This window comes from Gambusia affinis, linkage group LG01, assembly GCF_019740435.1.
Source record: "Gambusia affinis linkage group LG01, SWU_Gaff_1.0, whole genome shotgun sequence".
NCBI lineage: Eukaryota > Metazoa > Chordata > Actinopteri > Cyprinodontiformes > Poeciliidae > Gambusia > Gambusia affinis.
The window spans coordinates 38,913,636-38,931,729 of NC_057868.1; the positions used below are offsets into that span (position 1 = coordinate 38,913,636).

General features: G+C 40.2%; 2 protein-coding genes across 2 annotated transcripts; both read right to left on the bottom strand.

Annotated features, from left to right (window-relative positions):
- Positions 1–3,316: 3,316 nt before the first annotated feature.
- Positions 3,317–5,416, bottom strand: LOC122835498 (tripartite motif-containing protein 16-like). Its single transcript, XM_044124605.1, has one exon. It carries the CDS (start codon positions 5,409–5,411, stop codon positions 3,753–3,755), a length of 1,659 nt encoding a protein of 552 aa, XP_043980540.1. The 5' UTR covers positions 5,412–5,416; the 3' UTR covers positions 3,317–3,752.
- A 4,778-nt stretch (positions 5,417–10,194) lies between these two features.
- Positions 10,195–12,602, bottom strand: LOC122835483 (tripartite motif-containing protein 16-like). Its single transcript, XM_044124583.1, has one exon. The coding sequence runs from the start codon at positions 12,587–12,589 to the stop codon at positions 10,925–10,927; it is 1,665 nt and encodes a 554-aa protein (XP_043980518.1). The 5' UTR covers positions 12,590–12,602; the 3' UTR covers positions 10,195–10,924.
- Positions 12,603–18,094: the final 5,492 nt, after the last annotated feature.

The following is an 18,094-nucleotide window of genomic DNA, read 5'->3' on the forward strand; positions in this document are numbered from 1 at the left end:
CACAGTGGTGATACTGACTGGATTTCAGCTGTTACATGCAATGTAGATGTACTGTCACAACTAACTGTTCCCTGTACAACTCCAGTTGAGCCAACAGCAATCAAAGACATTCAAACTGCTCAACAAGAAGAACAAGTGACACAATGAGTAATCACATTAAAGCAGAAAAATGAGAAAGTTAAATACAGAGATAAAGTGAAAGAGCCAACTGAAGTAAAACGACTTTTGAGAGAATGGCCTCATCTTTACCTAGACAAAGATGGAGTTTTACGACGAAAGACGAAAACTAGAAATCAACTTGTAGTTCCTGCTGAGCTCAAGACACTGAATAATAAGCAACTTCATGAAGAAATGGGTCATTTAGGTGCAGACAGAATAATCTCATTGGCCAGAGAGAGGTTCTTTTGGCCAAAAATGCGAGAAGAGATTGAACATTTTGTTACAAGAGTCTGCTGTTGTTTGAAACAAAAGAAACCCAACAGAAAAACTAGAACCTCACTACAAACTATTACAACCTCTGCACCTTTTGAACTAATTTTGATCGATTATCTGCATCTAGAGAGAAGTAAAGGTGGAGTAGAGTATATTCTTGTAATAGTAGATCATTTTACCAAGTTTGCGCAGGCTTATGCAACATCTAACAAGTCTGGAAAGACAGCTGCACGCAGAATCTTTGTCGAATTTATTCTGCGATTCGGATACCCTGCTGGAATCCATCGTGACCAGGGAAGGGAATTTGAGAATGAGCTGTTCAGAAAGTTGCAAAGTTACAGTGGGATACAACATTCAAGGACAACACCTTACCACCCTCAGTCTGACCCAGCAGAACTTTGTTAAGCATGTTCAGAACACTGGAAGAGACACAGAAACCTAACTGGAAAGACTATTTGAACAAAGTAGTACATGCATATAACTCTACAGTGCACAAATCGACTGGCTTTTCACCTTTTTTCCTGTTATTTGGAAAAGAGCCAATCCTACCTATTGACCTGTTGTTTCCAAAAGAACAAAAGCAGTCACAGTCTCATCAAGGCTATGCAGACAAATGGCAAAGGTCAATGCAGGAGGCTTACAGCATCGCACAAGAAAACATGAGAAAAGCAAGTAAGAGAGGACAAAAGTATTACAACAGAAAAGTTCAGAACTTCAACCTGGAGACCACGTTCTTGTCCAAAACCTTTCTGAAAGAGGAGGACCTGGAAAAATACGTGCTTACTGGGAAAACAAAACACATGTTATAAAAGAAAGAAGAGGGCAAGACAGTCCAGTTTATGTGGTGACACCGTTGGATGGTGAAGGGAGGGAAGTAATCCTTCATAGGAATGTCTTACTACCCTGTCCTTATCTTATTGATGGACAAGACACTAAAGAACCAAAAGAAAAACAACCAAAAGAGACAAGTAAACAGACAAACATGCCAAACCAAAAGAGACCAAGTTCATGAGGATTCTGACAGCTGTAGTGAGGACGAGTATTCTGTGTGGATTACCCATCAAAGCCAGACTACCAGTCTCAACCCAAAAGGCCCAGTCTTTCAGTCCAGATCCAGCCAACCTGCAGAAGAAACCCAAACTAGGAGACTTGGACGAAGACAAAGCCAGTTTCAGGATGAGAATTATTCTGCTGACGACAGGAATCAAATGGACGAGAGACGTGAGGAAGGAGAGATGCAGAACCAAGACCCAAGTCAAAATCCGGACATGGATCCTGAAAATCAACCATGTGATCTTGAAATGCCTGAGGAAGACATCAATGCTTCTTCAGAGGACGATCAGGAGGTGGAGCAGGAGCGACGTTCCTCAAGATCACGTCAACCAAAATCCATCTTTACATATGATGAGTTAGGGAAACCTAGTTTCATATCTTTGAAGAAACAGGAATTTTATTTTCAACCATATATAGTTCCAGTTACAGCTAAACTTAATTGAAAATGTTTTATTATTCATTTGGTACAAAATATTCAGTTACAAGTAAGAGTCATTTTGCAGAAATGTATTTCTAGTGACTACAACTACACTTAAAAGTTATCGATGCGTTTACAGAAGGAAGTGAGTGTTTTGTAAGGTAACACAAAAGTAGTCTGTAAGAAGTCGTCCTACATTCAAAGTATGTTTAATGTGGATCCATTTAATAAGGTGGAATGGTAGATTTAGCCATATGTGACTTAATGGACTTGGGAGGCTTACCAATGTACCGACAATTTAAGTCAATGCACTGAAACAGGAATATAAGTAAATGTACTTTTCCTGTATACATGCATTTGTAGTCATTTGATGTGAAATATTTGTTATTGTTTTTGAAGAGCAACTTGTAACTAAATGGTACCTGGATGAGTTCAATGTTAGAAGCTAGTAGTAAGGATACATTCTTTAAGTTTTAAAGTGTAAAATGTTCTGAAAACATTTTATTATTTTAGTAGTGGAGGGTGTAGAGCCCTGAAAATATGTTAAGAACGTGATGTTAAATAAATAGGTACAATATTGGGCAAGAAATTATTTGATTTAGTGTTTAGTTAGAACAGTTCATTTGGTTTATGACTAAATATGTGCTCATACTACTTTATTTTGTTTTATTTTATAGATTTTTGTCATGATAATACCCCTTTAATGACACAATGCATGATGGGAGTTGAAAGTTCATGACCTGTGAATATATACGAAAAGAGAGGAAAACTACACACGCTGTTTGCTCGAACCGTGGATTTTGTTTAATAAAGTTGCCAAAAAACCGAAAACCTTTGAGGTTTTTGTAAGATCTTTTTAAAGATGCAACACTGAAAAAAATCTGTTGCCTTTTTCCTCACTGAACTGAAATGGCAGCAGGACACAGAGAGTTGAAAGTTTGCATCATATCCTTATCTGTTTATTGTTATTGTTGCTGATAAAGTATTGTTTTATAAAAGTTGTGAAACTTTAACTCTACTCACAGCAAACAGACGTTCTGCTACAAAACGTTTCTGTCAGAGGTTGATTTCTACATTTAATGTTCATTTATTTGAAGGTTGAACATCTGAGCAGCTCTTCTGTGTTTTATGACATGTCTCCATGGTTTCTGACAGGTTTAAAGCTCAATGTTCAACAAACTGCCAGTGGAGGAGCTTCAACCTCGTCTTCATTCCTGCTACCAGGATCTCCAGCTCAGCTTTCTTTCTGTAATCTCTCTGCAGTGGAGGAAGCAGAGTGTTCTTGATGAATGAAGGAGAAACCAAACATCTGATCGAAACCAGAAGAACATGAGACGCTTTGAAGGAAATGTTTTGGCAAATCAGATGAGAAAACTCACAACTTATTATTATAATGAAGGGAAACTTTGCAAATTTCTTTGAAATACTTAATTTTACTGAAGAAAATCAGAGATACAGAACAGCAGACATTTATTATTCTGATCTAAATATAAAGAATTTAAAAGTAAATATAATCTGTTCTGATTTTATGGTAGTTTCAGTTTCTTCTTTGGATCACAATAAACAAATATCAGCAAGATTAGTTTTCACTACAGTCTGAACTAATTTAAACAAGAACATACAAATATGTGAATAAAAATATGAAAGGAAAAAATATTAGAGTAGAGAAAAGTTTAGATCTAAATGTGGAGAAATATTTCTGTCATAAAAGAATGAAAGAAAACATCAGCAGTGATTTCCTTTAAGACTCCTGGAACCTAAAAAAAACATTTTGTGTAGAAAAACAAAGAACAGAACATCAGAGCGGAAACATCAGAACCATGAAACCTGATCAACAATCAGAGAAAATCTAGTTGGGTTTACAGAACTCTGCAGAACCTCCAAAGTTATAAACTCCAGCCAGTAGCGGCTGAGTGAATCTGGTCTGGACTCTGTGGAGGAGAGTCATGGTTTCAGAGACGCTGTAGAAGGACAGAATACCTGCTCTGTGATCCAGGTACACTCCGACTCTGGAGGAAACTGGACCTGAGACGGAGGTCCAGATGTTGTTGTGACCAAATTTAGAATTGTAACAATTTAATGACCAAGATTTGTCATTATTTCCAAATATACATTCATTCTGACCTTTTCTGCTGATATTCTTGTAAGCGACTGCTATTACAGCAAATGACCCGCTCCGTTCCACCTCCCAGTAACAACGTCCAGTCAGACTCTCTCTACTCAGAACCTGATAATTATCAGTGAATCTGTCTGGATGACTAGAATAAGACTGATTGTTATCCGTCCATGTCACCTTCCTGTTCCCCTCTGATAGAACCAGATATGTGTTTGCTGTGTTTGGATCCAGAGTGATTTCACATGAATATCTTAAGAATCCAGCTCTGCTCTTTGGTTCTGGTTCTGACAGTAGAACATCCACCTTAGTGACCATCAGTGAGATGTTTGTCCATGAGTCTCTCAGGACGTCCTGTAGTTTCTCTCTGAGCTGTGACACAGCTGCTGTCACGTCCTCAAAGTGTCTCAGAGGACGGATGTTGATGCTGGATGAGTGTGTCGACTCACTGAGTGCTGGCAGTGAGGGGTAGTTGAGGAGAAACTGGTTGTGATCCTCTGTGTGTGAGAGCTGCTCCAGCTCAGCGTCTTTCCTCTTCAGCTCAGTGATCTCCTGCTCCAGCTTCTCCTGAACATCTTTGACTCGACTCACTTCAGTTTCCTGCTGGGATCTGATCTGCTGCTTCACCTCAGAGCTTCTTTTCTGGAGGAGACGGATCAGCTCAGTGAAGATCTTCTCACTGTCCTCCACTGTTTTATCAGCAGAGTGATTGATGGCCTCCACCTCCTGTTGAAGAAGCTTCACATCTTTCTCCTGGTCCTGGATCATCTGCTGGATTTTTCCTCGTCTCTCCTTCAGCTCTCTCTGCCTCTCAGTCCATTCTGCTGCAGCTGAGATTGTGTCATGACCTTTATGTTCATCCACAGTGCAGAGATAACAGATACACTTCTGATCAGTGCGGCAGAACATCTTCATCACCTCATCATGACGAGAGCAGATGTTCTCCTGGAGGTTCTTGGACGGCTCCACCAGCTTGTGTTTCTTAAATGTAACTGAATCATAATGAGGCTGAAGGTGTTTCTCACAATAAGAGGCCAGACAGACCAAACAGGACTTGATGGCTTTCAGTTTTCTTCCAGTGCAGAAATCACAGGCCACATCTTCAGGTCCAGCATAGCGGTGATCAGCAGGAGCAGCTTGGAGTCCAGTTTTCTTCAGCTGCTCCACTAAAGCTGCTAGTATGGTGTTTTTCTGCAGGTCAGGCCTCTGTGTGAAGGTTTTCCTGCACTGAGGACAGTGGTAGCTTTTCTCCTTCTCACCTCCATCCCAGAAGTTTGTAATACAGTTCATACAGTAGCTGTGTCCACAGGTAGTAGTCACCGGATCCTTCAGTAGATCCAGACAGATGGAACAAGAGAAAGTTTCTGGGTCCAGCTGAACTGCCTGCTGCTCCATTTCTCCTCTCAGTCAGAGTGAGTGTGTTAGTTTCGTTTCCTCATCAGAGAAACGAGGCTGAGCTCTGATCTACCAATCAGGTGTCAGTGTAGAGAGGCTGCAGCCAATCAGCTTCTGCCGTCAGCTTTAAGGTGTGTTTGAAACCAGGAAGAAGAGGGAGGGATATCAGATTACAGGAAGAGGAAGGCTCTGAACGTAAAACACGTAAAGGTCTTCACAACAGATTTCTGATCAAAACAACTGACTGAGTCACCAAAACTCAGATCTCTAACATGTGATTTCTTCACAGTATCAGAAAATAAAATAGTATCATTGCTGCTAAAGAAATTGGACGTGTTTAGTTGCTGAGGTAAATTTGTTGCCTGTTTCCTCTCTGCACTGTAACGTCAGCAGGACATAGAGAGTTCAAAGTTTGCTTTATAATCTTATTTTATGAAGCTGTAAAACTTTAACATGAACACAGGTTCTGCAACCAAAGCAGTCCATCAAATGAAGCCTTCCCATCCATCCAGTCCCACCTGGTGTTTTTTAAGAGGACTTCAGTTCTTTGGCATCATGTGTGACCAGATTCAAAACTCCAGCTTGGAGAATGAGATTGTCTCTGTAAGCTTTGAACATGCCATCATGTCACCACTGATCAAGAAGCCTGATCTGGACTCCATGCCTGATAATTGTAGGTTGGTCTCTAATCAGCCACTGAAGTTTATTTTTATAGCAAATTCCAGAAACACAAAGTTCTTCACATCATAAAAACACAAAGATAAAAGGTCATAAAAAAAACACAGTCACTAGAAACAAACATCACATTTTATCAAGAGCTTTCATCAAAATCATCAATAAACACCAAATATGTTGATCAATGTTTCATTTATTGTGATTCAAAGTCAACTCTACACTGGTGGGGTCTTCATAGACATTTAAAGGCACTCAGTGTTTCTGCTGTTTTGTAGTTTTCTGGAAGTTTATTCAAGATCTGTGGTGCACAGAAGCCAAATGTTTCTTCTCCATGTTTGGTTCTGGTTCTGTGGATGCAGAACAGAACCAGCTATTTAACTGTTTGAACCGTTTTTTCAGTAATTTTACGATGAATGTGAGGTTGGAGATCAACCTGTAATTCTGCAGCAGTAATTTCTCCAGATTGTTGTTTTTATCAGTGGTTTGATAGCTGCTGATGAGAGCAAAGAGTTTTCTATTTCAATCAGATCAGATCTAATGACAGGCAGAGCTTTATTCAGAAAAGTTGTAGACATAATATCAATACAGTCTGAATAAAAGCTTGATTTATTAATCATTTCTTAAAAGTTTTTATAGTTTGGTTGTTGAAATTGAGTCATTTTTTCATGTGTTATGTTTGGGTTTAGCATTGTTGCTAGTGTGGATGTGCAGATTAATCCTCTAAGTTTTTGAATTTTCTCTGCAGAGAAGTTGATAAATCCGCTGCAGGTCGTGTTTGATTAGAGTTCAGGTGGAAAAGTCACAGAAGAGTTTGTGAGCCTGTCAAAAGTCAGAAATAAAACACAATTGTTGCTAAAGTTTTTGTTTGTGATTTCTGCTGAGAAAGTGTCCTTTTCATGTTTTAGTGTTGAGCGACAGCTTCATAGTCTTTCTGTGTTGATGTCACAGGAAACATGAAGGCGTGTTTTACGCCATTGATGTTCGACCCCATGTGATCCGTTAATGTCATCCAACCATGTTTATGTTTGGAACATAATGTCGATATTATGCTCAGTGATGAAGTCGTTAACAAACTGTCCTTTTGCTGATAGTGACTTTATATTTAGCAAAGCCTGTTTATGTGACTTGGTGGCAAATTTGCTGTGAATTCAAGGTTTGATTTTAGAAACTTTGCATTTAGTTTCTGTGGTTTTTGTTAATTTTCTCTTAGCGATCCGGATCGGTACCGTTCCATATAGAACTGCTGGGGACCAGATGCATTGCAAGGAAGACAGGTGTAGAAGTAAAATCTGGACCCGGGTCTCAGATCTCAGGTACTCAGAGTGGAGGTCGCTCCGGTCTCTCAGAACCAGGTGGTTCTGATGAGGTGAAGTTTGCTTTGTGGGCTCAAAGAAGAGAAGCAGCCAGCAGAACTTATCTGATCATTTCATCTATGAAACAAGCTTCTGGATTCTGGGGATAAAAGTACCAAGTGAAACCTGACGACCCGTTTTCTGCCCAAGTGAAGAATCATCAGATCAGGTGACATAAGTTCTGCTGAGCTGTCCGGACCTTGATGGAGAACCTTGCCTCCCAGTAGATGTTGAAGGAGTGGGGAGTTGAAGGTTCCACTCCCACTTTGTTTCCAGCCGAAGCCTTGAAGTCCGTATCAGTTTGTTGGGGACAGTGTGCGCCTGCTGGCTTTGTTCTGGTCCTTCTACAATCTTTGCTGGGACAGTGATCTTGTTGTTTGCTACATGAGTTTGAGGCCTGGCGTTAAAAACATTGAAGAGATTAGCAGTGAAATGTAATTTCCATCTTGATGCAGAGCGACTCCGTCCCGTCTGAATGGATAGAGCTCCCAAAGATGTTGTGGTTGTCAATGAGGGTCACTGAGCTGGCACAGCAGGCTGTAATGATACATTTCTTGACTATGAGCAGTCTGCTGTAACTCTCATCTCCATGTCCAGCTTTCGGTTTTGGTCCACTGATAAACATCTTTGTTTTCAGATTGTCTGTTGTGTTTAGAAGATTCTGGAAGTCATTTTTGATTTTGTTTGGCCAGATCTTTACCTCCAATATGTAATTTAGATTTTGGATATTTGGATGATTATTGATTATTGGAAGCATTTTCTCTGTTAAATCAGTCATTGTGTCATTCAGAAAGCAGAGAACCTTCGTTCTCTTTGCACTGGAAAAATGGTGATTAAATCCACCTACAATAATAAGAATTGCATGAATTTTGGTTTCCAGGTGACTTTGGGAGGCCGTTGTGCTGATCTTACCTCAAACCTCTTGTTGATGTTTGGGGTCGAGGTGTTTGCCTTCCCCTCCTGCTGAAGAGCAGCAAACTGGTTTCCCAGTAGAGTTTAGTGGGTTTCCAGTTGGAGACATGATGGGATGTGTGACGGCTCTAACTGGCTGATCATGTCGGTTCCAGCTGCTTGTCCATGTTTCTTCGGTGCAGCTTGTGTTGATTACGGTGTCACTGGGCTCAAAGCTGGCCAAGCTGAATCATCTCGGTCAGCGGTCCGTCCCGTCAGTCGTCTCATCTGATTTATTACCACCACAATGTTCACGCTGGAGAGAGGATGGAAGGTTTTCATGAATTGTTAGTTCTTCTCTGGGCACTGGGTCGTCATCTCCATCCGGAGAGAATCCAGAAATCCAATCCAGCAAAAGTAAAAAACCTACAAACAATAATGAGATTATTGTATTCAGATAATAAAATCAGTTTTTCCTTCATTCATCCTCACAGAAATAGTTTTGTTCTTGAGTTCTCGTATTACCACAGTAATATTTTACATGCATGTTCTTATTTCCAACTCAGAATATCTTTTGTACCACATGAAGTCATTTTTAACCTTGTAACAGATAAATGAAAGTCTTGTCTGAGATTTATTTCTCAGCGTTGCTCTGAGGTCGTTCCAGGCGACGAGCTGCTTGCTGAGCTGCTGGGAAGTTGTTTGTTGTTGAGTGGATTCATTATCAGAACCTGTGTTGTTTCTGAGATTCAGTCCAGAAACCCTCAGTTCCATCAACTGAAGTCTTTACATGTATTGCTAAAGTCCTCAGTGCCAACCAGTGAAATGTTGCTCTGGATCAGACAGGAAGTAGAAAAAATGGAGTTAAAGTAAACAATAAAAATAAAAAATAAAAATTTCACAGTCCTCAAACCTTAAATCTGAAGTAATTCAGCGATGAGAGTTGATGATGTAAAAGCAACTATAAAAACTGGGAAAATGAAGAAACTTTAACAGGCAGAAGAATCAGAGGATGGGAGAGCAGGGAAAGCTTTTCCTCCTTTGATGCTTTTCTCTAAGCTCCATTTTCTCTCTGAAAACTCAGAGAAAATTATAGACCTTCATCTGAAATCATCATGTTTAGAGGAAAACAGCAGGTGTAGAGCCCTGAAAATATGTTATGAATGTGAAAATGTTCTATTAACAGGTTTAATAATCTGATTGGGCAAGAATTTATTTCATTTAGTATTTAGATTAAACTATTTATTGGGTTTATGGATAAATAGGTGCTAAAATTACTTCATTATTTCATAGATTTCTTTCGTAATAATGCCTCTTTAAAATCAACACAATGCATGATGGGAGTTGAAAGTTCATGACCTTTGATTTTGTATGGAAAAGAGAAAACTACACAGGCTGTGAGCTCCAACTGTGGATTTAGTTTAATAAAGTTGCACAAAAGCCAAAATCTCTCTGAGTTTTTCAGTTCTTTTCAAGGTGCAACAATCCTTGAAGTGTTTTAATCTGGGATTACGAACCGTCACAATACAGAGTCAGAACAGTTAAGGGTTTTAAATGGCCGCACTTTCTCTGGTTCTGACCCAAAACTGTGGAAAGGTTTCACAGTTTCAGACAATCTGAGTCTCTTCATGTTTTCAAGTTTCCTCTTAAAGCTACTTTTTCTCATAGACTTTTAACTCAGGTTGAAGTGTGAGTTTTTACAGTTACTGTGATTATATCTTGGTATTTACAGCAATTTGGTCAATTTATTGGTTTTAAAATGCTTTGTAAATAAAACCTGAATGGAATGGAAACGTTTCTGTCAGAGGTTCATTTCTACATTTCATGTTCATTTATTTGAAGGTTGAACATCTGAGCAGCTCTTCTGTGTTTTATGACATGTCTCCATGGTTTCTGACAGGTTTAAAGCTCAATGTTCAACAAACTGCCAGTGGAGGAGCTTCAACCTCGTCTTCATTCCTGCTACCAGGATCTCCAGCTCAGCTTTCTTTCTGTAATCTCTCTGCAGTGGAGGAAGCAGAGTGTTCTTGATGAATGAAGGAGAAACCAAACATCTGATCGAAACCAGAAGAACATGAGACGCTTTGAAGGAAATGTTTTGGCAATTCAGATGAGAAAACTCACAACTTATTATTATAATGAAGGGAAACTTTGTGAATTTCTTTGTAATAATTAATTTTATTGAAGAAAGTCAGAGATACAGAACAGCAGACATTTATTATTCTGATCTAAATATAAAGAATTTAAAAGTAAATATAATCTGTTCTGATTTTATGGTAGTTTCAGTTTCTTCTTTGGATCACAATAAACAAATACTAGCAAGATTAATTTATTACAGTCTGAACTAATTTAAACAAGAACATAGAAATATGTGAATACAAATATGAAAGGAAAAAATATTAGAGTAGAGAAAAGTTTAGATTTAAATGTAGAGAAATTTTTCTGTCATAAAAGGATGAAAGAAAACATCAGCAGTGATTTCCTTTAAGACTCCTGGAAAAAAAAAATAAAAACAATTTATCTAGAAAAACAAAGAACAGAACATCAGAGCAGAAACATCAGAACCATGAAACCTGATCAACAATCAGAGAAAATCTATTTGGGTTTACAGAACTCTGCAGAACCTCCAACAAAAACTCCAGCCAGTAGCGGCTGAGTGAATCTGGTCTGGACTCTGTGGATCAGAGTCATGGTTTCAGAAACGTTGTAGAAGGACAGAATACCTGCTCTGTGATCCAGGTACACTCCGACTCTGGAGGAAACTGGACCTGAGACGGAGGTCCAGATGTTGTTGTGACCAAATTCAGAATTGTAACAATCTAATGACCAAGAATTGTCATTATTTCCAAATGCACATTCATTCCCATTTCCTGCTCTACTGATATTCTTGTAAGCGCCTGCTACATAAACCAATGACCCGCTCCATTCCACCTCCCAGTAACAACGTCCAGTCAGACTCTCTCTACTCAGAACCTGAACCCAATAAGTGAATCTGTCTGGATGACTAGAATAAGACTGATTTTTATCCGTCAATGTCACCTTCCTGTTCCCCTCTGATAGAACCAGATTTGTGTTTGCTGTGTTTGGATCCAGAGTGATTTCACATGAATATCTTAAGAATCCAGCTCTGCTCTTTGGTTCTGGTTCTGGTTCTGACAGTCCAACATCCACCTCAGTGACCATCAGTGAGATGTTTGTCCATGAGTCTCTCAGGACGTCCTGTAGTTTCTCTCTGAGCTCTGACACAGCTGCTGTCACGTCCTCAAAGTGTCTCAGAGGACGGATGTTGATGCTGGATGAGTGTGTAGACTCACTGAGTGCTGGCAGTGAGGGGTAGTTGAGGAGAAACTGGTTGTGATCCTCTGTGTGTGAGAGCTGCTCCAGCTCAGCGTCTTTCCTCTTCAGCTCAGTGATCTCCTGCTCCAGCTTCTCCTGAACATCTTTGACTCGACTCACTTCAGTTTCCTGCTGGGATCTGATCTGCTGCTTCACCTCAGAGCTTCTTTTCTGGAGGAGACGGATCAGCTCAGTGAAGATCTTCTCACTGTCCTCCACTGTTTTATCAGCAGAGTGATTGATGGCCTCCACCTCCTGTTGAAGCAGCTTCACATCTTTCTCCTGGTCCTGGATCATCTGCTGGATTTTTCCTCGTCTCTCCTCCAGCTCTCTCTGCCTCTCAGTCCTTTCTGCTGCAGCTGAGACTGTGTCATGACCTTTATGTTCATCCACAGAGCAGAGATAACAGATACACTTCTGATCAGTGCGGCAGAACATCTTCATCACCTCATCATGACGAGAGCAGATGTTCTCCTGGAGGTTCTTGGACGGCTCCACCAGCTTGTGTTTCTTAAATGTAACTGAATCATAATGAGGCTGAAGGTGTTTCTCACAATAAGAGGCCAGACAGACCAAACAGGACTTGATGGCTTTCAGTTTTCTTCCAGTGCAGAAATCACAGGCCACATCTTCAGGTCCAGCATAGCGGTGATCAGCAGGAGCAGCTTGGAGTCCAGTCTTCTTCAGCTGCTCCACTAAAGCTGCTAGTATGGTGTTTTTCTGCAGGTCAGGCCTCTGTGTGAAGGTTTTCCTGCACTGAGGACAGTGGTAGCTTTTCTCCTTCTCACCTCCATCCCAGAAGTTTGTAATACAGTTCATACAGTAGCTGTGTCCACAGGAAGTAGTCACCGGATCCTTCAGTAGATCCAGACAGATGGAACAGGAGAAAGTTTCTGGGTCCAGCTGAACTGCCTGCTGCTCCATTTCTCCTCTCAGTCAGAGTGAGTGTGTTAGTTTCGTTTCCTCATCAGAGAAACAAGGTTGAGCTTTGATCTACCAATCAGGTGTCAGTGCAGAGAGGCTGCAGCCAATCAGCTTCTACCTTCAGCTTTAAGGCGTGTTTGAAACCAGAAAGAAGACGGAGGGATATCAGATTACAGGAAGAGGAAGGCTCTGAACGTAAAACACGTAAAGGTCTTCACAACAGATTTCTGATCAAAACAACTGACTGAGTCACCAAAACTCAGATCTCTATCATGTGATTTCTTCACAGTGTGGAGGTCTTTGTTGCTCAGAAAAATCTGTTGCCTTTTTCCTCACTGAACTGAAATGGTAGCAGAACACAGAGAGTTGAAAGTTTGCATCATATCCTTATTTTTTTTAGTTTTTTTGTTGCTGATATTGTATCGTTTTATAACAGCTGTAAAACTTTAACTCTACTCACAGCAAACTGAGGTTCTGCTACCAAACGTTTCTGTCAGAGGTTCATTTCTACATTTCATGTTCATTCATTTGAAGTTTGAACATCTGAGCAGCTCTTCTGTGTTTTATGACATGTCTCCATGGTTTCTGACAGGTTTAAAGCTCAATGTTCAACAAACTGCCAGTGCAGAAGATGCAACAGAACTCTATCATTCTTTGACACGTGCAGTACAAGATCCCAGAGAAACTCCTGTTCAGTTTCTTATACGTACAATGGACCTTAGACAAAAAGTGTTGCCTGTTTCTGATAGAGCCAAAGCTGGACTAAAATACAATCCTGAGCTTGTGCAGATACAGTTTTTGCAAATTATTCTGATTGGACTACAAGATGATTCTGTAATAGTGGATATTAAACCTCACTTGCAGGACCCAACTGTTAGTGATGAAGTGCTTCTTGAGAAAATGAGCGCTGCCTACAGTGTTGAACTCGAAAGAAGGAATAAACTGTCGACCAGACAAAAGAGCATCAAAGTGGCTTCAGTTCAGGAAGAGGATAACTGCAAAAATGAAAATGTTGGAAGCTGAAAGAAAAGCAAAAACCAGACAGAAAAGCAAAACCCCATTGTGGAAAAGCTAGAAGCTAATAACAAAGTTATTTGTGAGGCTATCCAAAATCTTTCAACACAAGTTGCTAATTTGACTCAGGCAAAAGTGAAAACTGAAGACAAAAACATCAGAAGTAAGCCACACTATCCAAGTGCTACCAGAAAGAACCCCAGAAAATGTCCTCAATGTGAACAGTCAAACCCAGAAGGAAAGTGTACACACTGTTTTAAATGTGGAAGCAGTGAACACTGGGCTGTTGGTTGTCGGAAAAAGAAAGACTCAAAAGTTAATGTCAATAAAATTGAAGTACATATTGCAAATGTTATTGACAGTGTTGTTCCACAAAAGGATGTGCCTTTGTCAAAAAAACAGGAAAAGACAGCAAAACTAATAGGACGCAAAAACCTTGTCCAGTGCAACATTGGAGGTGTTCCAGTCACAGCTCTTTGGGACTCGGGATCACAAGTGTCAATCGTGGATCTAAACTGGAAAAGAGAACATCTACCAGACGCCGAGGTTCGATCAGTGAAAGAGCTTCTGGAGGAAGGTATGTTAGATCTCTCTGCAGCAAATGGGACTGAAATACCTTATGAGGGTTGGGTAGGAGTTGAGTTCAGTCTTACAGAGAACAGAGACAGTGAACTGTTTGTACCATTTCTTGTAAGCTCTCAGCCAATTACCAAGCCAATAGTGGGTTTCAATGTCATAGAAGAACTTGCAAAGTCTAACATATCAACAGATAGGAATCTTCCCAACAAGTTTTTGCAAAGTCTTGGGTCAGCATTAGATGTAGGACACAAAAAAGCAAAAGCAGTGTTCTCTGTGTTAAGTAAAGACAAATCTATGTCGCAGAATCAAACAGTAAGGCTAGGGAGACAAGATGTTATTATCCCAAAACATCAAATGTTCAAAGTAATTTGTGGAAAATTCAAGAAAAATGTGCTAAAGGGACAATATGCAGTTTTAGAACCAAATGAAAGCACACCATGGCCAGAAGGATCATAAATACAACAGCAGCTAATAAACATACCAACTGATGAGGGAGCCACAATTTCAGTTGTGGTCGAAAACAACACAGACAACAATGTCAGACTACAAAACAGGACAATAATTGGTTCATTATTCACAGTGGATAACATACAAGATGTAAAATAAATCACAAAGAGGTCACAGAGTGAAAGTGGACATGTACACACCAAAGACATGAAAGTGACACCAGAAAATGAAGGAAAAACTGACAAACAAACAAACATGGGATCCACCAGTTGATGTTTCACACTCAACAGCAGAACAGCAAGACAAAGTGAGAAAAATGTTAAGAGAGGAAAGTGACGTTTTTGCACAAAATGAGTGGGACACAGGATGTATTCCTGATCTGCAGATGAAAATACATCTCAAAGACAGCATTCCAGTGACAAAAACATACAATTCAATCCCTCATCATTTGTATCAGGAAGTGAAAAAGCACATTCAAGATCTACTTAGCAGGGGGTGGATACAGGAGTCAACTTCTTCTTACTCATCACCAATAGATATTGTGAGAAAAAAATATTCTACCATCCGACTTTGTGTGGCCTATAGACAATTAAACGAACAGACTCACCCCGACTGACATCCCATTCCAAGAATTCAGGAAATTTTGGAAAATCTTGTCAGAAATTCCTGGTTTACTGTGCTAGACCAAGGAAAATCCTACCACCAAGGCTTTGTTAGCCCAGAGAGCCCAGCATGCACTGCCTTCATCTCGCCATGGGGTCTTTATGAATGGCTGAGGATTCCCTTCGGACTAACAAATGCCCCAGCTGCTTTTCAGAGGTATATGGAAGGTTGTCTTGGAGATCTGAGGGATGAGATATGTGTGCCATACCTCGATGATGTTTTAGTTTTTAGCAAAGATTTTGACCAACATGTGGAAAATGTGAGAAAAGTTTTACAAAGACAAAAAGAATGTGGAATCAAACTCGGAGCAAAGAAATGTGATTTTTTTTTAAAAAGGGAAGTGTGTTACGTCAGCCGTGTCGTTTCAAAAGATGGATACAGGATGAATCCAAAAGAAGTAGAAGCTGTGCAAGCTTTGAAAAAATCAAATCCTAAAACAGTCAGGGAAGTTAGATCCCTTGTAGGCTTTCTAGGCTACTACAGATCATTCATAGCCGACTTCTCTAGGATAGCAAAACCGCTTTACGATCTCTTGTTGCATCCAAAGACACAGAACAAATCCTCAAAGAAAGGTTCTTCACAGTTTCCACCATCTCAGTCTGTGGAACGGACAACATTACAGCAGGAGGCACTTGAAAGGCTTGTAGATGCTTTATCGGATCCAGCAGTAATGGCCTACCCAGACCTGGAAAAACGGTTTGTTTTACAGGTGGACGCGTCAGAGGAAGGTCTTGGGGCTGTTCTGTACCAAAGGCAGGAGGGAGCATTAAGAGTAATAGGCTATGGTTCACGTACATTCACTCCAACTGAGAAAAACTACAAATTTCATTCAGGGAGGCTTGAATTTTTACCTCTGAAGTGGGCTGTCACTGAACGATTTCGAGATTATCTTTTCCATGCCCCTCACTTTACAGTGTACAGTGAAAACAATCCCTTGAAATATGTGATGAAAAGTGCTAAACTGAATGCGGTAGGACATCGCTGGGTCTCAGAATTAGCCGATTTCCGTTTTACTCCTAAGTTCAGACCTGGTAAAGTGAACCGAGATTTTCTATCTCGCAAACCTGCAGAAATGGACAAAATGATGTCAGCATGTACAGAGGAATGTAAAGCTGATGACATAACAGCACTGCAGCAAGGACTCAAAGCAGATCACAGTGGTGATACTGACTGGATTTCAGCTGTTACATGCAATGTAGATGTACTGTCACAACTAACTGTTCCCTGTACAACTCCAGTTGAGCCAACAGCAATCAAAGACATTCAAACTGCTCAACAAGAAGAACAAGTGACACAATGAGTAATCACATTAAAGCAGAAAAATGAGAAAGTTAAATACAGAGATAAAGTGAAAGAGCCAACTGAAGTAAAACGACTTTTGAGAGAATGGCCTCATCTTTACCTAGACAAAGATGGAGTTTTACGACGAAAGACGAAAACTAGAAATCAACTTGCAGTTCCTGCTGAGCTCAAGACACTGAATAATCAGCAACTTCATGAAGAAATGGGTCATTTAGGCGCAGACAGAATAATCTCATTGGCCAGAGAGAGGTTCTTTTGGCCAAAAATGCGAGAAGAGATTGAACATTTTGTTACAAGAGTCTGCTGTTGTTTGAAACAAAAAAAACCCAACAGAAAAACTAGAACCTCACTACAAACTATTACAACCTCTGCACCTTTTGAACTAATTTTGATTGATTATCTGCATCTAGAGAGAAGTAAAGGTGGAGTAGAGTATATTCTTGTAATAGTAAATCATTTTACCAAGTTTGCTCAGGCTTATGCAACATCTAACAAGTCTGGAAAGACAGCTGCACGCAGAATCTTTGACAACTTTATTCTGCGATTCGGATACCCTGCTGGAATCCATCGTGACCAGGGAAGGGAATTTGAGAATGAGTTGTTCAGAAAGTTGCAAAGTTACAGTGGGATACAACATTCAAGGACAACACCTTACCACCCTCAGTCTGACCCAGCAGAACTTTGTTAAGCATGTTCAGAACACTGGAAGAGACACAGAAACCTAACTGGAAAGACTATTTGAACAAAGTAGTGCATGCATATAACTCTACAGTGCACAAATCGACTGGCTTTTCACCTTTTTTCCTGTTATTTGGAAAAGAGCCAATCCTACCTATTGGCCTGTTGTTTCCAAAAGAACAAAAGCAGTCACAGTCTCATCAAGGCTATGCAGACAAATGGCAAAGGTCAATGCAGGAAGCTTACAGCATCGCACAAGAAAACATGAGAAAAGCAAGTAAGAGAGGACAAAAGTATTACAACAGAAAAGTTCAGAACTTCAACCTGGAGACCACGTTCTTGTCCAAAACCTTTCTGAAAGAGGAGGACCTGGAAAAATACGTGCTTACTGGGAAAACAAAACACATGTTATAAAAGAAAGAAGAGGGCAAGACAGTCCAGTTTATGTGGTGACACCGTTGGATGGTGAAGGGAGGGAAAGAATCCTTCATAGGAATGTCTTACTACCCTGTCCTTATCTTATTGATGGACAAGACACTAAAGAACCAAAAGAAAAACAACCAAAAGAGACAAGTAAACAGACAAACATGCCAAACCAAAAGAGACCAAGTTCATGAGGATTCTGACAGCTGTAGTGAGGACGAGTATTCTGTGTGGATTACCCATCAAAGCCAGACTACCAGTCTCAACCCAAAAGGCCCAGTCTTTCAGTCCAGATCCAGCCAACCTGCAGAAGAAACCCAAACTGGGAGACTTGGACGAAGACAAAGCCAGTTTCAGGATGAGAATTATTCTGCTGACGACAGGAATCAAATGGACGAG